The sequence below is a fragment of the Pseudopipra pipra genome, chromosome 15, assembly GCF_036250125.1.
Source record: "Pseudopipra pipra isolate bDixPip1 chromosome 15, bDixPip1.hap1, whole genome shotgun sequence".
Classification (NCBI taxonomy): Eukaryota; Metazoa; Chordata; class Aves; order Passeriformes; family Pipridae; genus Pseudopipra; species Pseudopipra pipra.
The window spans coordinates 7,251,859-7,275,790 of record NC_087563.1 but is presented as its reverse complement, the minus strand read 5'-3'; the positions used below and the strand labels follow the sequence as shown (position 1 = coordinate 7,275,790).

The 23,932-nt window shown below is 54.0% G+C and overlaps 1 protein-coding gene across 3 annotated transcripts in view; it reads right to left on the bottom strand.

Moving 5' to 3' along the window:
- PPP2R2B (protein phosphatase 2 regulatory subunit Bbeta) overlaps window positions 1–23,932 on the bottom strand; it is a 66,900-nt gene that overhangs the window by 2,278 nt on the left and 40,690 nt on the right. For all 3 annotated transcript variants that reach the window (XM_064671642.1, XM_064671644.1, XM_064671643.1), the window contains 7 exons: window positions 15,416–15,513; window positions 13,701–13,866; window positions 12,427–12,539; window positions 5,612–5,789; window positions 4,239–4,403; window positions 886–1,055; window positions 248–339 (listed from right to left, as the gene is read on the bottom strand). In XM_064671642.1, coding sequence (XP_064527712.1) covers window positions 248–339; window positions 886–1,055; window positions 4,239–4,403; window positions 5,612–5,789; window positions 12,427–12,539; window positions 13,701–13,866; window positions 15,416–15,513 — 982 coding nt within the window. The remainder of the gene's footprint in view (window positions 1–247; window positions 340–885; window positions 1,056–4,238; window positions 4,404–5,611; window positions 5,790–12,426; window positions 12,540–13,700; window positions 13,867–15,415; window positions 15,514–23,932) is intronic.

Below are 23,932 nucleotides of genomic sequence, written 5' to 3'. Positions count from 1 at the left end.
AAACTTATCACCATGCTTCTCCAGCTGTGGGAGACAGCTGATCCCATCCAGGAGAGAGTGGGACCCTCAGACAACCCTAGCAAGACTCACGTACAGCCTGCAGGTGCAAGTAGTCCCTCTTGCACCTCTCCAGACCCTGCACCCAGGCAAAGGCCAGGGAAGGGGCTGCCAGGGGCTGTGGAACCCCTCATCCCACCCCAAATTGAGCATCCCTGGGCCAGACGCAGCCCCACCACCACACGCTCACCTGTCGGACCCGTTCCAGACGCACTCGAACTTGTCGAAGATGCAGTCGTTCTCGTAGAGCGAGCAGAGCTTGCTCCGCAGGTAGTCATGGACCTGCCAGCAGGAGGGATGGGATGAGCTCCCCACATTGACCAGCACAGCACAGTGACTGGTAGATCCAGCCCTGAGATCACTGGGAGCTGATGGACCCAGCCCAGCCCCACACTCGCCACAGCCAAGCTGGCAACGTTGGGCACTGCCTGGCACCCTGTGCCCTGCCACAGCCACCCTTCTCCTTTAGAAACCTCCAGGCACACTCCACATATGGCTTGGACAGCACTGGGCAGTGGTACATCCCCTGGCAGAGGGCGGCAGGACAGGGCAATTGCTCTGCACAAGGCCTCCCACCTGGCTGTCCCAGCCGTCAGCACCTGAGCTTCCCCTCCTTACCCACCCCCAGCCTGGGGATGTGCTGACAGCTCAAACAGCCACTCAAGCCCATATTTAACAACTCTTCATTTGCTTTCCACCATCTAAAGGCACAAAGCTCCCACCCAGCAGGTGTGTACGGGCCACTGCAAACGTCAGCCCAGGCCATGGCTCAGGAAGGAGCTCAGTTGGTGTCCAACCACTGCAGGTGCCCAGCCGTGCCACACTCACCTGGTAGGTCTCGATGGGCCGGTTCTCCATGTTCAAGTCCCACACCTTGACAGTGAGGTAGTCCCGGGTCATGATGTACCTCCCACTGTGGCTGAATTTGACATCGGAGATTGAGGAGATGATCTCAGAAAAAAATGACCGGTTACTCGGGTCTTCAGGCTCTTCAAAAACTGTGGAAGAGGAAAGGACAAGCCCTGGCATTAGACGAGGTAGAAGCTCCCTGATCCCAGGTCAGGGACCTGCCACCCTGTCCCAGCACCGTGGGAAGCTCCTGGGATGGAAGCAGGCATCCCTGGAACTACACTGCCATATGCAGGAAGGATCACTGGAGACTGATCCTATGGACAGCCCAGGAACCTGGGCCCCTGGCACAGCCCCTCTGCTCTCCAGGAATTGGCAGGCAGCATAACTGACATCAATGTAAATATTTTATAGCCACTGCAACTTACAGATTTGATCTGATCAGTCTTTGAATAAATCACAGGTTGAAGGAGACCAATAAAGTTCCAAATTAAATATATTTACAGATTTGAAAGTGACATCAGTGCCCTGACCAGGGTCCGACAAAGGCAATGCCAGGGGTGCCAGCACACACACACAGAGGTGATGTCAGGACAGGGGTCTCAACACACAGGTGGTGCTGCCCAGTCCCCAGGTGGGTCTGTGAACCAAAGCTGGCAGCCAGGCAGGGCAGGGGCTTGGGGCAGCTATTTTTGCTTCGAGCTGAAGGCTTTTGTGTGGCTTTGCTCCTGCTGCAGAAGCAGATCTGGGCTGCTGAGCTCATGGAAAGGATTTCTGAGCACTAATTCTCTCTTACACAACGAACCTATTTTCTCTGGCACCAAGCGGGTGCTGCCCTGCCCACTTCGGGTCCCTCTGCCAGCCCTCCCTCCTTCCCAGCCCCCTCTCTGTGGCGACCTGGTTGAACCCTGAGATGGCTCCGAAGGGCTGCACAGCCCGTGGAGTGATCCTGCTCCTCGGGGGACCGACGGCCTCTCCATCCCGTGCCTGGGAAGCAGCAGCAGCAGTGCCAAGTCTGGCTGGGGCTCCCCCAAAGGCAGCAATGCCGGCCCACCGACGGGGACGGGAGGAGGGATTGTGGCAGGGACACTCCTGCAGTGCTGGAGAGTGAAGGTGCAGCTGTGAGTTGCCTGATCACAGCAGCTTCTTATTTCTACCCGAAGCTGAAGCTGCTTTCAGCAAAGAACAGCCGTTCAGCAGCGCTGCAGCAGTGCAGTCAGCAGGGCAAGGATGAGGTGGAGCAGGTCCTGAGGGAAGGGGGCTGTGCCTTGAGCCTGCGGTTCAGGAGCTTGGCAGGTACAATCACAGGTGGCTCCTCAAAAACAAGTGGAAAGCCCGATGCCTTTTGCTAAAGGGAAATAACTGTAGAACCCCCAGCGGGGCTTTTCCTCACTTTCTCACATCCTTTCCAAAAAGGATTGCTTCTGCTGGCATTACCAGCTGCTCTCGGGATCCCAGTCTCCCCTCTGGCTTCCCCTGGTGCTTCAGATAATGCACAGGATTCCCATGTGCCTGCTGAGCCAGGGCAGGTATCCCCTCACAGGGCCACTGCTCCTCTGAGTGCTACAGCACATGGCTCTTCACAGTGTCCCCACAGAGAGGACATTCCTATCAGCTCCTCACATCCTCACAGAGTGGGCGTTCCTATCTAAGCTGCTGTTCCCTCAGGCCAGCTCCACACCAGGGTAACACAGATGTCAGAGAGGAGCTTCAAATAATGTGGGCAAACAAACCTTAATAAGAGAAGCACCAAGTCAGAGCTGCCCCAAGCAGTGACTGCACCATCTACATAAACCTGACAGGATGTGCAGAGCAGTTTTATTAAATATTGACAGTTATTAAATGTCTCCATTGGAGGATTTGCTCTGAAAGCCAATGTTGCTTTTCATTTTGAACTTTGATGAACTGTCTCAATTTCGACTCCCACATCTGCTGAACCACAACTGACTGCAGCTGATGCTTCGGAGGGATGGAGGGGAATCAATCAGGAGATGTCATGGGAGAGGTCACACCAAGCGGGATGCACCACCGCCAGTGTGTTGCTGAGGGCTGGTGGGACCAGGCAGTGCCCAAACAAAGGGAAATGCTGGGGGCTTCTGCTGCTGAAGTGTCAGGAAAATGAATTTTGTTTGCTCCTTAATTGTATTATGATTTTCAGCTGGGAACCGTTGCTGTCAGACTGTGAGCCATGGCTGGGAAACACAGGGACAGACCAGGTGTGTTTTCCTCAGCATTTGGGAATACTGCCATTCAGTATTTCCCAAACTACCACCAGCAATGTGAGCTTTCCTCTGTCTGCTTTACTCCGGGTTAAAAACAGGTATTGGACTGCAACTGTGGCTCAGGATCCCAGAAGCAGCAGCTGGGGTGTAATTCCCTACCACACCAGGAGACCTAAACCCAAACACAGCCAGGGGCTTGCTGGAGGCAGGTTGTTAGTGGGGGGCTGCAGTCAGCTGCACCTAGTTTGTGCATCTTGTCCTTGCAATGTGATCACACTCTGAATACTGAAAGTCTCCTTAATTTCCCATGGGATACTGGCCACTTTCTGAAGCAAACTCACACAAGAAGAGGAGACACAGGGGTTTGGCTGCCCAGGGACGTAGCACAGCAGCCCAGGGCTCTGCCACACCTCGTTATCTCTAAGGCAGGTACCAAACCCCTTCAGTCTGTCCCACCTCTGTGTCTGATTTTCGACACTGTTCCCAGCACGGGACTGCCTTCCAGGAGCTGCCAGGGCACAATGAGCAGCAGCAGGTATTCGCCAGCCCACCCGTGAATGCCATGGTGTTCGTGCCTATGTTCCACTGAGCAGTTGCTGACAAGGAGAATATTCCCCATAAGCACCACCTGACATGTGCAGGCTGAGCCAGGACCGGCTGTGCTGGACACAGCAGCTCACCCATCCCCACAAGTCCCACTTACTCCAAACTTCAAGGGGGCTTTTCTGCCCCCCCTGATCCCTGCAGCATCAACCACAGCTGACAACAGGACCTGGGACTGTTCAGGCAAACAGCCTGAAGGAATACACCGATCCCTGTCTCTGGCATTGACAGCTCAGTAGTTGCTGTGCACTGACACTCCTGTGACCCTTTGAACCCAAACCATCACCATGGTGGGTTTAACCTGCTCCCCGAAAGGTGTGGAGCCAGGACACAGGGGAAGCTGCTCCTCCTGGGGACAAGCAGGATGTGTGAGGGTGGGTGGCCATGGGGACCGGAGCCTGGCACAGCAGGGGGAGAGGAGACAAGGTGGTAGGGCAGACCCAAGCCCAGGTGGTTCTCCACACTCCCTCTTTTGTGCTCCTTTAACCCAAGGGGCCCCGCACTCACACTTGGCGTGGCGGTCGCAGAGGGCGGCGGTGCGCATGTCACACAGCCGGATGGTGCCTTTGCTGCTGCTGTACACGAAGGTGTTGCAGTGGTGCGGGTGGAACTCGGCGGCCGTGATCACCTCCGTCAGCTCCTCCATGTTGGCGGGCTTGATGTCCACGATGTCTGACAGGGCGAGTCAAGGAGCCCACACGGCCCAGCTCAAACCCCACTCCTCCCAGGGGATCTCCTCCCACCCCCACTCCTACTGATGTCCCTGGGCACGGGGGCTCTCCCTCGCCCCAGGCAAACCATGTGTTCCCAGGTGGCAGCACCATCCTGGGGCAAAACTGCAGCACAGAGAGGGCCCAGCTCCCACCAGTGAAGGGGAAAGCAAACGTCCAACACATTTTCTCTTCAGCTGGGAACCCCAGCTCTGGTACCACAGCCAGGAGATCCTCTGCGGGGCACAAGACCTGATTTGTCCATCCACCCCAGGCCAGAATAAACATCTTTTATTGCAGAGTGGGGGCTCAAAACCCAGGGCACAAGAGCCAACAGAAAACCCCCTCTAAGTCCCTGGGGCCATCTGAACTCCCTGAGGATTGACCCAGATTTAGTTCTTCTCATCTTCATCTTTGAAAAAAAGCAGGCACTGCAGCCCTACTTTCCCACACCCACTCTGAGCTCCCACAGCCACACGCCTGTGACTGCTGAAATCCTCTCCAGCTGCCTAAACTGTGCCCCAGGGATTTCTCGGCAGGAAACACCATATAAATATCACTGATGATTAGTGCCCCGTGTTATTATTTCCGATGCAGCTGTTACAAGGGTGACTGGTACGACCTCATTTGTACGGCGGTGACTGGCAGCCTGTCACCTGCTGCAGGGTATAACGGGGACCGCACCATTAGTGTCTCCATCTTCCCCAAGGCATCTGTCTCCTCCACCACCTGCAGATCCCCCTCCCTCCACCCACCCCACCAGACCCTGCAGGTAAATTCAAAAACGTGTCACCCTCATGGCAGGTGACAGCAGCAGCCATGGCAATGCCAGCTGAGCCCCGTGCCATGGAGGGAGCGGCTCGGTGTGATGGCTGGATGTGCTCATGGGACACAGCCCAGCCTCCCGCCGGCAGCAGAGGCAGAGATGAGAGGGCAGTGCCTTGGCAATGACACCTGGGACTGGGGACCTCGGGCATTCTGCCATCAGGTGCACAGCAGGCAGCACTATTTCACACTCCTGAGCCCAGGCCAGCCTTGCCAGAGGGTGAAGCTCCTGTACTGAGGCACCGAGACTGAGCCAAGCAAGCCATTGCACTGCCCAGTCACTAACCCCCACAGGCACAGGCAGAATCCACAGCTGTCCTCAGGGCCATGTGCACCAAAGGATACTAAAACTTTGATTTGTGATTTCAAAATTCCACAGGTTTATCCTCAGGTCATCCGCTGACATGTAGGTCTCGTAGTCGCTGTTGACGGAGATGGAGTTGATGTGGTAGGTGTGTGCGTTGGCAAACACCCTCCGGGGAGTGGCCTCCACCATCAGGTCCATGGGCCGGAGCACGGGGACCTGCAGGATGGGGAGCAGAGCATCAGCACCAAGGGACAGGGTCTGGTCATCCCCCCAACTCATGCCAGCACCCGGCGGGGGGGGACACCCCCACAGCGTCCCACAGAGTTCTGGCTGCCAGCGCTCCATCCCACCTGCCTAACAGACTCTCTCTAGGAAAACCTAATGCCTTCTCAAGTGTATGACAGAAGGACAAACAAAACCAAAAGCCTTTTAATTTTGAGAGAGGCTCCAGGATGCTTAGACCACAGTGAAGCAGCAAGAGCCCAGTAAACCAGGCTCTGATCTCGCTGCAGCAAGTGCTCCAGCTTTGAAACAAAAAAAACAACCAAAAAACTTCTGCCTCGTTTTGTCACTGATAGCTGGGACCTGATATTCCTGTAACATTTCTAACAGAAATGCATTTCTTGAGAGAGCCAGGTCAGCACAAGTTTTCCTTTAACCTTTCTGCATTTGCCTCACAGCAAACTGACGGAAGTAGGAGATGAAAAGGGACAGAGCGAGGGACACACAGGCAAGGGCAGAGGGAAGGACCAGGGACAGAGCTGCCTTTAGATGAATCAGCATAACCCAGAGGGGATGGGGAGATGCAGTAGGGATCATGTGTGTGAGGAGTGGGGTCAGTAATAACTTCGGACACAACGCTTTGAAGGAAACTTAATACACCAGGAATGTGTCAGTCCGTGCTCCTGCTCGCCAGTGAGCTGTTCCCTCCAGCTACTTCATTACTTTTATTATCTGTGCGCTGCCTGAAGAGATTTCCCATGGCTGCAGAGGTGGGGATGGGAGTGACAGCCAGCTCGAGTGACACGAGAGCACTGGCGCTGCCAGCTCAGAGCCTGAGCCTAATGTGACGAGCCTGCCTGCTAATTCCACCTGACACAGCCAATGATGCATCGTTTGCGCTGACGGACTCTGCTCAGCCAGCTGGAGACGGGGGGACAGCGGCTCCAGGACCACAGGGACCGGCTGCCAGCCGGACCGTCGGGAACACGATGGTTGTGCAAAGAGAAAGGGTTCAGCAGCTTCACCGAGCCTGGCTGGACATGAAAACAAGCACAGAGAAGGCTTGTCAGGGGACTCTGCTCAGAGAGATGACTCTGTGAGACCTGGTACAGCTCGTGGTCAGATCTGGGCTGGTCCCCATCCCCAATCCAGGCAATCCTGGGCTGATCCCAGCACCATGGGCGCCTGCAGCTCCCAGTGCCCCAGTGCAATTCCCTACTTGTTCCTACATGGCAGCCACTCAACCACAGTGGTACAACAAACTCCTCAGCCAAGAACATTCTCCACGTTACTTCAGAGCCAAATCCTGGGGAGACTTCTTTTATGCCTGGGACTTGGCCCGTCACCAGACAAAGCCCCATGAGAGCAACAAACCTGGTCATGCATGACTGGTTTGTTAAGGCAGGGATTTTTATCTGCTACAGTGGGAAGAATCTGCACTGAAATATGGAAACCAGCACACCCACATGCTGCAAGCTTTTGCTTAAGGGTATCAGCAATCAGGATTTAACCCTGAAAGGACTTTGAGGCAGGAGCAGCCAGGAATGTGCCAGGAGCACACACTGGTTTGAAAAGCTCATCCCCCAACAGTGGGATCCTGCAGCGCAGGGAACCCTGGCTTGGGATGGCTGAAGGGAGCAGCTGCCCAGCCCTCAGCTGCAGTGGAGAGGGAACATCAACGAATGGGGCAATGTGACAGCAACTGGAACTGGGTCTTATGCTTTTTTGAAGCAGGCACAGGCTGAGTCAGCATCTGCCCAACCAACCTGACTCTATCAGCAGTGCCATGGCAATCCTCAGCAGCAGAGGCCTCCTCACACATCCCTGCTCCAGCTCCAGAGCCCACCTCAGGGCAGGCTCTGGTGTCACACACACCCATTATTAAAGGGTAATTCAGTGTAACAAAGCGCATCAAGTACACAGAAAGACTGTCAAATAAAATAAAGCACTAATAAATTCAATTACTTTCTCTTTTCAGGAAGGGGGGAATTCCAGTCATTTTTCATTTAAAACAAAATATGTCTTAATTTTTCTTCCTGCCTTTAGCAGGCACCCCCTGCAGAAGAGACATCCCACTCACTCCAGGCACACATGACACTTGATCCCTCTCCCCGTGTCTGGCGAAGGCTTCCCCGAGTTTATGAGACACTAACCTGCCCTTGAGCTGTAAAACTCATTTACTCTGTGGCTGAGGTGGAGGGAGCTGGCCTTCCCACCACTGCTACTGTGCATCCTCCTGCCACCTCCAGCCCTGAGCGAAGGACCACGGCGCCGGGGATGTGGTGTCAGTAATTGCCCCTGTCCCCATCAGGCTTCCCCTTTCATTGTCTGTCATGTCGGCTGTCACCGGATGCTCCCTGAGGAAAAGCTCCGCGTGGCCGAGCTCTCCGTGTCATCCACAGCGCTGTGATGGACGTGGCCTGCAGAGCCACAGAGATTCAGTGCTTCTCAGGAACGCCTCATCCTCTGCCCAGAGGTGCCACGTGGCAGCAGCGTTAGCAAAACACAGGTCAATATATGGGGGAAAGGATCAAGGGCTCAGCTCCTGGGACAAACAGTCACAAACCTCCCAAAGCCCACAGCCAACGTGTGCCGGGTTTGAGCTGCCTTGCACTGGGGGTCAGGTGGGGACATGGACCTCCCACACAGCCCCACAGAGGGAAGGGACCCAACTACCCACATGCAAATGGAAAGCAATGATGTGAATCCTCATGGGACGCACCAGAGGCCAGGAATTCACAAAGGGTGTGAATATGACATGACTGACTGCAGTGGGACCACCTACCCATTTCTGTGCAATGGAGAAGGGGGTTTGGTTCTGGTTACCTCCATGGAAACCCTCTGTGCCCAATGGACTACTGCAGGACCAGCTGCAGGCAGCTCCCCCTGCGACCCTGACAGGCACAGCCATGCTCAGCTGGGCCAGCCGTGCTGTGAGCCAGTGGGGAGAGCTTTCCTCGCTCCTGCATTTACAGCAGGACACATATCCCTTTCCAGTGAGAGCTGAGGGTGGTGGTGCCAAGCCAGCACAGCAGTGGTGCTGGATCAGGACAGTGGTGGTGCCAGATCAGCACAGTGGTGATGCCAGGCCAGCCCAGTGGGCGACTGTGCAACCCCACTCCCCCCAGCCCACCCCACTGCTCTGCACCAGCACGGCTGGCACCCAGCTTGCTCCACAGCCTCCCACAGGATTTGGACAAGGGGGATTAGTCAAACTGAAGCCTGGATTGACCCCAGCCTTGGGTCTGCGAGAAGGAAACTATAATCCAGTCCCTGGCAAATCAGGAGCAGAGCGAGTGCTCAGGGATAAATCCAGTGAGTTTTCCACCCACCCCAGCAGCTGAGCTCCTCCAACAGCTGAGCTCCCCCAGGCACACTCCCCATTCATTTCCTACCTACACAAGGCACATTCTGTGACTGCCCAATGTCACCTCCAGATTAATATTTTGCAGACGAAACGAGCATCAAACACTATTTTCATGGCAGACTGACAATTTCATGCTCCTCAGGATTTTGTCACATAAGACCTGCCCTGTGATATGCGGAAGGGACCTTCTTGTGGGAGGACAAAGCCGCTGCCTCACTGCTCATCCACACAGCTGATGGAGCTGCTGGTTCCACCTCTTGTCCCCAGACATGACCCTCACTGCCCAGCACTGCACTCACACTGCTCCTTCTGTTGCCTGTCCCTGAGCCTGTTCTCAGACATGGGCATGGACTTGTTGCCCACTAAAGACCCACCTGAGTCTGCAGAGACCTCAGAGAACAAACAGAACATTTTTCTTATCTGAAGTTAAACCCCTGAACTCCTCATGCTACTCCCATCAGAACAGCATTCCCCTTAAAGACGTGACGGTTTGAAAAGATGTTTTTTAACTTACTTCTCCCACTGAAAAATAGCCAGTGTCAGTAAAATCCCACCAGGCAGTTCACAGTTTCCCTGCTTTTCCAAGGAGGAGTGTGCAGAAACACACTAAACTCCATCACAGTGATTCAAACCCATGTGATAACCCTGCCTGGCACGTTGCTGTTACAGCACGTCTGGACACAGATACCAGCAGGGTCATTGCTGTGGAAAAGAGAGGAAAAAATATCTGAAAGGTCAATGACTCTGAGCCAGTGCCCCCCCAGCAGCCTCCCAATGTGTGGTGGTGAGCCCAGAGTGGACAGAGCAGCCAGGCTGCCCCAAAGGGCAGCCGAGCATGTGGATGTCACACCCTGAGGGGCTGGACCTCAAAGGGCAGCCAAGTGTGTGGATGCCACACCCTGAGCTGCTCTGAGGCACTGGAAGCAACTAATTAAAACGGGAAAACCCTTTTTGTTTTTTTTCCTTAGTTTCCATGGCACTGCTTTGCTGACGAACATTTGAAATTGATTAGTTCTGCCATGTGCATTCTACAGCCAAAAAAAGCCAAATGGCCCACACTGCCTTGCCACTTAAATGCTCTGTGGAATGTATACAAGGAAAAGAGACAAATCTCTTTGCTGGGGCAGTAAGGCAGCAGCAGCACAGCAGCCCTCCTCTGAGGCATCTCCCATCACAGCCACTCTGGGGCTGCCATCAGGGGGGCACAGCACAGCCTCCCTGGGAAACTGCACACAGGAGCCAAGAACTCCGAGTGCTTCGGCAAAATGGGAAATACAAACCAGGCTTTATGATGGAATTTGCTGGAGAGCGTGAAGTGGCAGCTCCTAATCAGAGAGGGCTGTGTGACAGCTACAAACATGAAGAATTAGGCACACAACGGCCCTGCCCATCACACCTTCCCACCAGCGGCACAGCCCACGCCAAACACCGGCAGCACCCGGTGCCCACCGGCTCCGTGGGACAGAGCACCCAGGGTGTCACCACAGACTGACTGCTCTGTGAGGGACCAAAGCAAACACATCCTCTCTTTGAAAAGGTTTAAACCCTGAATATTACTTGCGTCAATTATCTCTTGCACACATCCCATGGCACAGGTACAGCGAGCGGTGCTCAGGAGCACGTCGAGGCTGTTACACGAGGCTGAAGGGCTGCAGTTATTAGACCTGGGGCGATTCAAATCAGCAGAGCTCTTCTCCTGACAGCAAACACCACACTTCACACCCTAAGCAGAGTTAAATATTCCTTTTGCACTATGTGGGTTAGAAATTCCTCAGAGGATGATGCTCATCAAGCGCATTTAAACCATTAAGCCAAATGGGTGAGAAATGACTGCAGCAAGGTGGGTTTAAAACCCTTTTTTGCTTGTTTGTGGTTGAAAATTAAACCGTGTATGGATGTGGCTTTACTCCAAAGCACGAGCATCACAGGACAATTACACGTCAGAGATACACCAAGCTGCAGCAAAATGGTTACAGCTATGTAAATATCTGTCTAAGTAAAATCATCAAAACATTAGATCAAAAGGAGCTGGCAGAAGACTCCTCAATCCTCTGTCCTCAGGGACCACAGGCACTACACAGCAGATACCAATAACCATAACACCGAGCACTTACAGCGTGTTTTACCTCCCAGTGCCGTGGTGAAGCAGGAGCCGTGCGCTCCTGCGGGGCCACTCACCAGGAGCAGGAACGGCAGTGCCTGATCCCAGTGACTGGCAGACACCAAACAGCAACTCCTCCAGCCACACAGCACCGAGCTGCTACGAGGAGTGAAAAGGGCTGAGAGTAAAACAAAAGTTGAAACTTTCAAGGCAGAGAGTGGATTCCAGTAGTGTCCAGTTCTCTGATATTTCAGTATGCCTTTCCACAGGGGAAAAAGAAATCCTAGGACCTTCTCAGTGTGTTTAACCAGAGAAGGAAGCACTACCTGGGGTAACACCTTTAACACTTCTGCTTTTCCAAACCCTGCTTCCTGCCCCACTGAGCTGTTGGAGCCCTAGCTCCAACAGCTGGATGCCAAGAAAACCTCTCCAACAGGCTGTCAGGCAATGGCCTGTTAGGCTGGAAATGCTGCCTGAACAGCAGACACACATCTACATGAAACAAATGGTCTCTTGCTCTGTAAAGGAAAAGGCTGCCAGCCACCAGGAGCAACCCTGTACAGAGACAAGAATTAACCACCTGCCCAGGGTTCTCAATGGCATCATCCACAATGGAACTGGGAGCCACAGAGTGAGGCCAGGGCAATCACAGTAACAATTTTGTACTATAAAACCCACAAGTGCTCACAATGCAAATTCTGATAGGATGATAATAAATTACCAGATGGTCTGGTCTGCTTACTGTCATGACCAGGAGGAAAACTCATGTAGAGGAAGTACTTGTGCTCCCATAGCAGCAGCAGCTACACATGTGAATGCTCCAGGATAAGCAGGCTCATGTCCTGCCTCCTCACCAGGATGGACACGGCCTGTGGGGTGGCACAGCAGCACTGTGGCACTGGGGTACCTGACATGGGACAGAATGTGGCACTGGTGGCACACCTGCCCAGAGCTTGCACAGCCCCACAGCAGCTCTCTCCTCCGTTCCCATGCCTATTCACCATCCAAAGCACCGGCCTCCAAACAAGGATGCCCTCTGACATCAACTGACCACGGCAGGATGGCACTGCAGGTACCAGGGCACACAGGGGACACCAGCAGCAATTTTCATCCAAGCCCCTGCAGTAAAATGCTCCTTGACAGCCACGGTTCCCCACACTCACCCGTAGCATGGTGATCATGGAGGGGTCTCGGAGACGGCCATCCTCATCCTTGAGGTTGTATCCCTCCGGTCTCTTGTCCCGCTCGCTGACCTTCCATAGCTTCACAGTCTTATCTGGGGGAGGAGAGAGGAGAGTGTCACCTGAGCCACACACTGATGGACACACCAAGACCATGCTGTCCCCCAATGCCACATGCTGGAAGGGGTGACAGATGTACCTGCCCCCATAGAAAGCTGCTCACGTGCAGCTCTGCAGAGGAGCAAAGACACATGGGGCATTCTGGACACACCTCAAAGGACGTGCCAGGGTTTCTGTAGCTCACTCAGAGTCGTCCTGACTTTCCCCACCCAGAACTGTGCACAGCCCAGTACCCACCAGGGACCAAAGTCAGCTCCAACCTCCCCCACAGTTCCCTGTTCCCTCCCAGTATCCCATCCCCTGTGCCACAGAGCCCCTGGGGAAGGAACCCTAAGAACACGTGGGGTTATTCTGAATAATGGTGTTTTCTTTGCTCCCTCCTGGCAGGGACTCCATCCATAGTTTATCATCACTTCCACCAGGTTTCATACACAATCCCATCATCCATCTTCATTTTCTCCCTTACACGGCAACTCCAATGGAGCACCATTAATTTTGTTTTTATTAACCTGCTCTACTTCGGGGGGTTCGATATAAAATGTTAGTGTAACAGTAAGAACAAAAAGAAACAGCATAACACAGGAGTATTTCCAAAAGAATCGTTTTGATAACCTGCCTGCATATGGAATACCATCCCACATGGAAGAGTAATATCCCTGTTAATCAAAAAACTATTTAAAAACTCAATTAACAGAACATTATGCTGTATAATTAATCTTAATTGCATTTCAATGATTCTTCCCTCAAATGAGTTTAGTAAGTCTTTGAATTTTATTACAATGATCAATAGAGTCAATTCTACAACACAAAGTAAGTTGGTTATGGAAGATGATTAGACCCCTCCTTTTCCCCTGAAGTAATTAAGTCACATCCATCTTAAGGTCCCATTCATCCCAAGTAATATTCCTGGATCCTCATGATATTTATCAGAACATAACATGGAACTGCTGAGCTGAACGGAACCGCAAATTGAAACAAATCAGCTGCAGTTTGTCTTAAAAAAAGAAAAAAAAAAACCTACAAGAGTTCCCAGGATCCAAAGAATAAAAAACAAAAGTTGTCAGCATGGAAGAAGACTCCCTCCCTCCACCTCCCGTTCTCTCTGAGCCCAGGCACCCACGGCCGTGGGCACTCACCGTTGGTGGAGAGCAGGAAATAGGCCGCGTTCTGCTGCGGCAGCCATCGGATCTTATTGATCTTCTCCTCGATCTCCAGGCTCTTCAGGTAATCGAACTCCGGCTCGTGGCTCTGGAAGGTGCTGTAGACATTGTACTCTCCCCTGCGGTGGGGCTGGTTCTTGCTCTGCAGAGGGAGAGGCAGGAGCTGAAGGCGCTGGCAGCGGGCTCGGGGCTCTCCAGGGTTTGTGAAGCAACGCAAGAGCAGGGCTGGACACCCCGGGATGGCCTCTCCTGGCACCAGGGCTCCTGGTGTGCTCAGTGGGAACAGAGTGGGAACGGAGTGGGAATGGAGAGGGGACAGAGGAGAACCGGAGAAGGAACAGAGTTGGAATGGAGAGGGAATGGAGCAGGAACACAGCGAGAACAGAGTGGGAATGGTGAGGGAACAGAATGAGAACACAGCGGGAATGGAGAAGAAATGTAGAGGGAATAGAGTGGAAGCACAGAGGGAATGGAGAGGGAGTGTAGTATGAACAGATCCCACCGCACTGGCTGCTCCCAGTGAATGGGTGGGACTGAGCTCCAGCTCCTGCTGGGTGCTGGACTCACCACAGAGGAGCCACTGGCAGCAGCCACTGGTATGGGATGGGCAGTGCCTGCCCAATGGGTCCATGGTTACAGAGTAAGGATAACACAGCAAGAAGCAGGACGTGGTCCCTGTGGGAACTGACACTGTGCCCCAGTTCAGTGCTTGGAAGACACCGTGTATCTGCAAATGCCACAAATGAACCAACGGCACCGGGCTCCAAACAGGGCTGAGGTAATTAAATAAAACCACCGTGGAGATGAACCTCCCACACACGAATGGAGCGTTTGGGGGGGTGAAGCCCCACATGTCCCCTGGAGCAGGAGCTGAGCGGATACACCTGGAGTGATGCTGGAGGCTTAAAGTTCAAGAAAAGCAGCAGAGTAATGAAATGAGAGGGAAAGGAGAAATGAAATAGTGATGGAAAGGCTGATGACTGTCTACGCATGCAACTTTTAACCACTAGGTTCTCTCCAGCCTGAAGAGAAATAATTTTGAGGCTTTAACTTTGAGAAAAATTTAAAACTGTGACATGTCTCATGGCCAGGTCTGACTCATCCCCTTCAGTGAGGGGGAGGACAGGTCCCCCCAGCTCAGCCCGGGCCAGAGCAGCAAACCAGGATGGCTTCGGAAATGGTGGGGACCCTCCCTGGTGGGGGGAGCCAGCACAGCTCCTCCAGCCAGGCTGGCAGGGGACCCACCAGCACTGGGCCATGCTGAGGGCTGAGGGCCAAGCACACACCACCCTGGCAGGCGTGACCTCCAGCTTCCAGCAGAGCGTTTGCTAACAATTCCTGGGCATAGTTTGGGAAGGGAAATGCGATCGTTGCATCCATCTACACTTTCCAGAATTTTGGTGGTGTGAGGGGGCTCTTGGGGTGGTGTCACCTCTGAGACAGGCTCTCACCACACACTCAGACCCGCTGCCTGATCCCCGTTACACTTGGAACAGAAGGATGCAGGAAATGTGACTTCTGGAGGGTGTCTGACAGGAGGAAATCTGGCCCTGCTGATGTTAATAGTGGCTTTTCAGCTTGGAGTCTGCCAGGAGAGCCCTGAGGTTAGGAGTGACACAGGCAGATTAGGAAACAGCAGGACGCTTCACTTAAAAGGATAAAATGGGCATTTTGCATTCACTGGCACTTACCTCCTGCTCACGCTGAAATATTACAACCCGGCCCCCCTTGTCCCCTGTTGCCAGTAACTCTCCAGTGTGGTTGAACTCGACTGTGGAGATGATGTCAGCTGAGAAGGAGAAGACAAAGACAATTTAAGTAACTGCAGCCTGGCTTCCGCAGGCATCCAGAAAGCGCCATTCCCCGTGCAGCTACACGCCCTGTCAGTGCTCCATCCCCTGTGGCATCTCCATAAATCCCTGTTTTTCTATTGTCTCTAACACTAAACAGACCCAGCATTTTGGAACTATGCTGTCATGAGCCCAGACCTGCCTGGTGCTCCTGCCCGGTGCTCCTGCCCCCCTGCCCTGGCCTGTGCCCCAACATCGGACCCAGGGGGATTTCCAGGCACTGTGCCTGTGCTAAATGCAGCCTGGGGACTGCTGCTGGCAGCACAGGCGCAGGGCTGGGTGGCACAGCATGGCATGGCACAGCATGGCACGGCATGGCATGGCACGGTCCCCCAGGGGAGTGCCCTAGGGAGTCACCCCACCGCTTCGGGTGACACAATTGATTCCTGGGACCTGGTGAGGGCTCAGTGCTGCCAGTGCCCCAGCACCTCATCCTGGCACCTGCCATGGCACCCGGGTGTTGGGCAAGTCTCACTCCCACCTGGTCCTTATGCCACCTTCTGTCTGGGGTGATGGTTTGCCTTCGTCCTCAGAGGAGAGGGCGCAGATGAATGAGGACACCTTTGTCCTCCGCCTCTGAGCTCTCCAGGCAGAGCAGCCCAGGTGACCACATCCACACCGCTGCTTTCCTGTGCCCATTGCCAAATCTGCCACTGCCTACCAAGGTAAATTAAAGTGACGCCTTTCAGCCTTCCATCAGCCCAAAGGCCACCATGCTCACATCACTCCCTTTCCCCACAAACCAAGGTGCCATCTCCAGGGTGCTGGGCTCAGCAGCGGGAGAAGCGACAGGGACCTGTAACTGCAAACGCTTTAATCTGCAGTGTTTACCCTTCAGGCAACACGGACGGGAGCTGCTAATGATTGGATTTATTGGGCCTATTTTTAGAAGAATGTCAGAGGTTAATTCCACAGCAATTACTGCCCAACTGGTGCTCTACCCACTGCCTGGGGAGCCACACTCTGCCAGCACGGAGCCGGGAAACGGGAAGAGCAACCACTGCCTCGGAGCCCCAACACTGGGTGCAGGATGAATTCTGCGATGAGCAGCACTTGGCCATGACAGCTACCAGCTCACTCCTGCCATTTGCATTCTCTGTCCCTCTCATTTCTGCAGCACCAGGACTGACAGGGCTGCACAGCCCAGGGCTGCAGCCCCGCAGCCCTGGGAAGGGGCAGACCCCGGTGCTGGCACGGCGGCAAACACTGGCTGTGCACACAGGCCATGGCACTGCCCAGGCTGCGGGCACCGGCACCTCAGAGCCCTCTGAGCACTGCTGTGGCCCCTCCTGATTATCAGCTCTGTTGTGTACCAGCAGAGAAAGCCTCAGAACCATATAACCTGAGTTGTCCCTTCTCCCTCCCATATCCCATATCCCTCTCAGATACAGATTAGAAAGTTACAAGAGCAGATGAGAAAAGACGAAATGCAGTGACTGGCCTGTGCTCCTGGTGTTGCTGGAACCACTAAGGGACTGTCTTCCAGGACACCAGGCAAGACAGCACCCCCCAAACACATGCCCCACGCTGTGGCATTACCCAGGCGAGGCACCTCAGAGCCCTCTCACACGGCCACAGGCTCCCCCAAAACCACACTCCTCTGCCCTGCCCTGGACACCATCTCAGCTGAGCAAGTGACTCCAGGCAGATGTGGGAGTTAGAACAGCCACCCTGTCCTGGTGGTGTAGGGCACTCACTGGCACACACCAGTGCTCACCACACACACCACTGCTCACCAAACCCACCAGTGCTCACAGGCACACACAGCTGGATTTGCTGGCACTTGGCTGGAGAGCTCCAAGGCAAAGCACTTTGTTCCCTCACATGGAACCTGTGTGCCTCAGGCACACAGATGCCAGGAAGGGTTTAACCATCTGCTGCCAGTGCTCAGGAAGGCTGAGGAGCACTGCAGAGGGGCTGAGCTCCACTCAGGCTCACACCAGTGGCTACAGCCAGGCATGGGCAGCACCCGGCAGGGATGTCAGTCTTTTTGGGTTAAAGTTATGGAACGGATCCTGGACTTCTTCAGAGCACCCGCTCCTCTCTCTTGGTTGGGTCTGAACTATTGGTTAAATATCATTCCCATTTAGCAAAGTCCCACAACCATTGGCAGGACAGGCATTTTTAACACCTGTTAGAGGCTGGGGAGGGACACTGGAGCAGAGTAAATCCCATTTGTGCTCCTGGAACGTGCCTGCCTTGCTACAGCATGTGAAGGTCCTGCAGAGCCAGAACACAGATCTGCAATTCTGTGGAACAGTCATTGGGTCTAACACATAGGAGAACAAACACATCCCTGGGAAGATAAGCCAAAGCCATCTCCCATTCCCACAGTAACTGCAGCCACAGCTGCCCACAGGTGCCACAGCAAAGTCAGACACCTTCAAGCACTGAAACTCTATGTTTGGCACCAAGTCTGGCTCAGCAGCTTCAGCTGAGCCCCAGCTCACACAGACGTTTTCCTTCCTGCAGCAGGACCCCCACCCTGGTGAGTGTCGCTATGACACCATGGGCTGAGCCCAGTGTCACTGAGGTGTCACGTGGAGAACACACTGGGGATGGGCTTGGAACAGCCACCCCAGCAGCAGCCAAGGGACTGGCCAGGCAGTGGCCATGGTCAGGCAGTGCTAAAGTGCACCCCTCACTGAGACATGCTTCTGCCTTCTAAAATTACTCAGCTGAAAATGTACCTGTTTTGCACTATTTAATCCTCTCCATCCCCAGCTGCCAGTTTTAGGTCATTCCCTTTTCAATGAATTAAAAATAACTTTCATGCTGCAGCGAGACATTTTTCAGACATGACCTAATGCAAATGCATCACCCTGTCAGCTGTGTCAGGGCTGTGGTCTGAGACACTAGGGCAGGGCACCACGGGGACCCTTGTGCCACCCCAGCCCACCCACCCATTTACACTGCACCCACAGGGACAGGGGGCTGCAGATCCACATACTCTCCTGGACCTTCTGTTTACTCATGTCCGCTGTCAGGACTTCAGACAAGGATAACAACAGAGCCTGGCTAACAACACCTTTCACGCCTTAAAAAAACGCCCTAAATGTTAAAAAAACCGTCTTGTGAGCAGAAGTATCCAACCCAAGCCCACCCCAGTCAACAGGAGCATCATCCCCCAGCACCCCGTGGGCTGGGTGCCGGCTCTTCTCCTGGGTGTCTCCAGGCAGTAACAGCAGCCTGGCATGGTGCAGGAGAACATCCCGAAGGGAAACAGAGGGGTTCTACAGAGGTTACAGCTGGGGAGCACAGAGCAGCACCAGCTCCTTTCCAAAGGTGTCTCTGGACAAGCCTGGGCCCCTCCAGCACTGGCGGTCAGTCACGGCTGCTGCCTGCACATCCCACCCACTGCCCTCGAGAGACATGACAGGGTGATTATTAATTAAAACGCACATGTATTCGCGCTGAGATGATCAATAATTTATGCTCATTTCTCCTAAGGTTCCTTCAGCAGTTTTGTGACAACAGAAAGGAAAAAACCTTCCCTCTTTTTTTGCTTTTTTTCATTTCCTTCATCACCTCCTACACGCTCAGTGCCCCGAATGCGGGAATTTAAAGCAAACAGTTTCCATGGAGACTCAGCCCCGCCATCCTCCCTCCCCTCCCATCCTCCCTTCCCTCGGCATCACTGCATCTTCACGCTCTCGTGCTAAAAATATCGAAGACAGGATTTGATTTCCGCCGTAGCGATACAGTTTTATGAGAAAAATAGGAAATTTACAATACACCCCCCTCCCCCTCTCCCAGTGTGGAGGAAGGCGTGCTCTCCACCAGGAATGGGGAATGACTGTTATTAAAAAGAAAGGAGATAAACCAGGGAAGCTTATGTCGGTGCTGAGACCTGGATCCCTGGAGCAGCCTGATCCGCAGCAGGGAGCTGTCCACACAGCCATCCCTCCCCTTCTGATCACCAGGGCAGGGGCCTGAGCGCCCTGTCCCTTCTCCTGGAGCATCCTGGGCACCTCGTCCTTGCTCCCAGAGCATCCCAGGTACCTTGTCCCTGCTCCCACCACATCCTGCCTGCCCCAGCTTTAGCAGCAGCTCTATGCAGAAGGGCCCTGGTACCACCTGTCTGGGTGTTGAGGCCATGAGACACCACACACATCCCACCAACCCTGCCAGGAGCACACAGCCCCGACTGGCATAGGATGGCATGCCCAGTCCAGCCCGTGAGGCCCAGCCAACAGCAGGAGTCAATGGTGGCAGGGGCATCCCTGGACTCAAACCCACTGGCCAGAGGGGTGTCCCCCAGCCCCCCCAGGGGCTCTGCCTACTCACTGCTTTCCCAGTGGGACACATCTCCTTTGGGGTGGGTAGTGTAAGCAGGCCTCTGACAACATAGAATCATGGAATTGTTTAGGCTGGAAAAACCCTCTAAGATCATTGAGTTCAACCATTCCCCCTGCACTGCCAAGGCCACCACTAAACCATGTCCCCAAGTGCTGCATCTCCTCATCTGTCACATGCCTCCAGGGATGGGGACTCCACCACTACCCTGGGCAGCCTGTGCCAGGGCTGAACAGCCCTTTCAGGGAAGTAATTTTTCCTAATATCCAATCTAAACCTCCCCTGGTACAACTTGAGGCCATTTCCTCCTGTCCTGTCCCTTGTTCCCTGGGAGCAGAGCCTGACCCCCACCTGGCTCCACCCTCCTGTCAGGGAGTTGTAGAGAGCAAGGAGGTCCCCTATCAGCCTCCTTTTCTCCAAACTGAGCTCCCTCAGTCGCTTCTCATGAGATTTGTGCTCCAGACCCTTCCCCAGCTCTGTTGCTCTCTGGCACTGGGGGATGGGAAGGCTGTGAGGGGCTTTGGGACCATGGCGCCGGACGCCCCACTCTCTTTATTATCTGTATAAATCACTCGGTGGACGGCACCACACACAAAGCCTCCAACTGCAGATGACAATAAATCGGGAAGCACCATAAATAACAGCAAACCGGGCTGCCAAATGAAGGATTTAGATCATTCAAATCCCGGGCTATGAGTTGCCAAATCCAGTTTAATGCTGATAAGTGCGAGATAATAACTCACCCCAACCACGTCCCTCCTCCTCCCGTTAGATCCCCTAACAGAGAGAGGGCTGTGGGGGTTTGCCGAGGGGACAGGGATGCAGCCCCCAACCAGGACCATGACCAAGCCACGGCACAACGATCCACTCCCAGTCTGCTGCTTGGCTGCCAGGGAGAAAGCAAGTGGGACACCAACGGGTCCCGTTAATGGAAAACAAAACCTACATCTGAAACCACTCAGGCGGATGAAGAAAGCACAAGGAGGTCATCAAAAATTAAGGGTTTTGGGGGAGGATGTCTGGTAATGGGAGAGCCAGAGCACAAGCCCACCCACAGATCCCCTGAGGGTGGCTCAGTGCATCCCACTGTCTCTGCATCCCACCATGCCTTGGCAGGAGGTGGACCCTGAGCTCAAAAGGGGCTTTCAAGGAGGACACAACCCTTTCAGTTTTCACTGAATAACTCTATACAACTCTCAGCCTCCCGAGGAGGACTCCTGGGTCTGTCCCTCAGTGACAGCCTGTGGGTCTTACACTGCTCAGGAAATGGTGAGACTCTGCATTTCACTGTTTAAAAGAAATCCCTTTGGTCTCCCTTTCTGTCTGCCTCTCTAAAAAAAAAAAAAAAAAAACAAGAAAAAAATATATAGCAAGGTGTTTACTCTGAAAGGCACATGCTGTCAGCAACGAGGAATTGAAGCCCATGGTAGGGCTTTACATGCAGTTTGATGGGAGCTGTAGACACACCAATGCTCAGGCCAGAACACCGCAAGGCGCCCTGAAGGAACCAGGTCCTGCTCTCCCTTCTGTCAGGTCAGATTTACCCCAGCACCACCAGCAGCTGCAGCAGAGCTAAACCCCCGTCCCCACCCCAGCAGGCAGAGCAACAGGCTCATCCAAAGACCCAAACACAGCTTTCTTCCCTGCCCATGAAAAAGTGTCAGTGAGGAACCGAAACGTGGGGGCTTCAGGGCCTCTCAGGTACAGAAAGGACAGGCTAAAGAGGAATAAAGCCTGGGCAAGGCTATGGAGCTTGAAGGGGACAGGGAAGTGCCACTTCACTCCCACAAGAATGGGGCAAGGTGTGATGTGCAGGGTGATGTGGGGAGCCTGGGCCATCAATCCTCCCCCAGACTGTGTGGTCCATGGCAGGGGGTGTGTGAGGTGGGAGGGCAGAGGACAGCAGAGGTTAAACTGGGATCTAATTGCACGCAAAATCACATGTGATTGATCGGCATTGATTCTCCCCTGCTGAGGTGAATGATAGCCCGGGAAACAGAAATCAATTCCACTGCATTAAGCCCAGTAAGGATCTTGTAGCATCAGCAAAATGCCCTGAAACACCACTGCTCGCCAACACCATGAAGTGAAGCACAGCGCGGCACACCATGGCACAGCATGGCATGGCCCAGCATGGCACAGCACAACATGGAATGGCATGGCATGCCACAGCAAGGCACAGCATAGCATGGTACCTCCACCTGCCTGCCTGCTCCGCCCCAGCCAGGGCTGTGGTGGAGGACAAGGTTTATGGAAGAACTGAGCCTGAGCACTCACAAGCCCCGGGGAAAGCCCAGGCCCATCCCTCTGCCCATCCTGAGTCCTGTTTCCTGCCAGGATCGGGCTGGAATCACAGCTTAGATAGGACCTCCTGGCAGCTTTGGGCAGGGCTGGATGCACTGCTGAGCCCCGCTCTGGGTAAGGCTCCTTGTCGTGATGATGCAGTGCTGCAGAGCCAGCAGCAGCTGCTCCTCTTCCCCAAAATGGAATAACTCTCCTAGATTGAAGTTCTAAAAATACTGGCACATTCCAAATTTCTCTGCCCTTGTTACAGCAGAGAATAATTTTGTGCTACCGACCTAAACGAAAGAAACTTCCATCTGGCAGCTCCCCCCGTGCTGCTGCAGCACCCCCACCACAGCGCCTGTCTCAGAGTCCTGGTGTGCAAGAAAGTGAATTTACATCTCTCCGCCATCCTGGCCAGGTGGAATTCACTGGAACTGCTGGAAAGGAGAGTTCATGAGGAAATAACATCACGGAAGGGTTTGGCACAGAGACTCACGGGGAGCAGTGGCTCTCACGGCCGCAGGTACCTGGGTGTGCAGGGCAGGGCTGTGAGAGGAGTGGGGTGAGCGCTCCTCAAAGCTGAATGCACTGGCAGAGACCATGCAGCCTCAGGCTGCAATGGTCAGGTCATCCATAGGAGGAGAATAATAAAACAGAGAAGAAAGTGAAGAGTAGCTTTCAGGCAGAACCATAACTTAGCCCAGCTGCAGAGGTGAACAGAGCAGGGCAGAGTGTTGGAGTTGCCTTTGGCCAGGCTACTTTGGCCCTTGGCACCCGACCCAACCCAGTGCCTGCACCTGCCCACCAGCCCTCACTGGTCCTGGGTTTGTACATGCAACACAAAACTCCTCTTTCGGCATCAAGATGCACAACTCATTAGCTCTTGGATTAATGACAGCTTTTAATTGGTCGGGCTATGAACACCTTACAGAGCTGTTACACATCACACCTGTGATGGAGAAACAGCATGTTAATCATGACAATTAGCATGGGACCTGAGAATCTCTCTACCAGTGCAAATAACCCTCACTTTGTGAGGAAGACCAACAGCTGGTTGAGGGTGCCCCAGAGCACCCTGCTGCCAGGAGACCTGGAGCAATCCTGCTGGGCAACAGGAGCTGGCAGGGAGGCTGCACTGCATCGCCCACTCGAGGGAAGCAAACGTGCCCCCAGCTCTGTGTGGAGCAGGAGAGGCTCCCAGATGCTGCCTCAATTGACAGCCCAGGCTGTGGCAGGACACCTGGTAACCACAAACCACGCTTTCTATAGAGCACAGCAACTTTAAAGCAAACCAATTGAGAACTGGGCAATTACTGAAATCCATCCTCTGCTGAATTTTTTTTCTCTTCTTACTGTTCTTTTCTCCATTATTCCTTTGCGTGCACGCACGCACACACACGTCAGGACAGCCCTCCACGACACGCCGGTGTTCCCATTGCCAGGGGCTCAGAGGGCGGTGCTGGGGCAGAGACTGAGGCTGGCAGAGCCTGCCCTCCCACTGCCCACAGCCCATGTCTCCCCCAGGCCCACGCTCCGGTGCCTGTGTTGGGCTGTGGAGCTGGCTCACACTGCCAGGAGCATCCCAGGTGACTGTTCTGTGCCTTGGCTCACTGCAGGATTTACGTTGGGATCCCTTTGCCAAGAGGCTTAGCGGCACAGCAGACACAACCTCCTCAATATGGCTGATTTGGGCTTAGGAACAGTGATGGAAAATCCAAGTCCATCTGCAAAATCTATCCTTAAAATAAATGAGATTCTGTAAAAAGCACCTGAGCA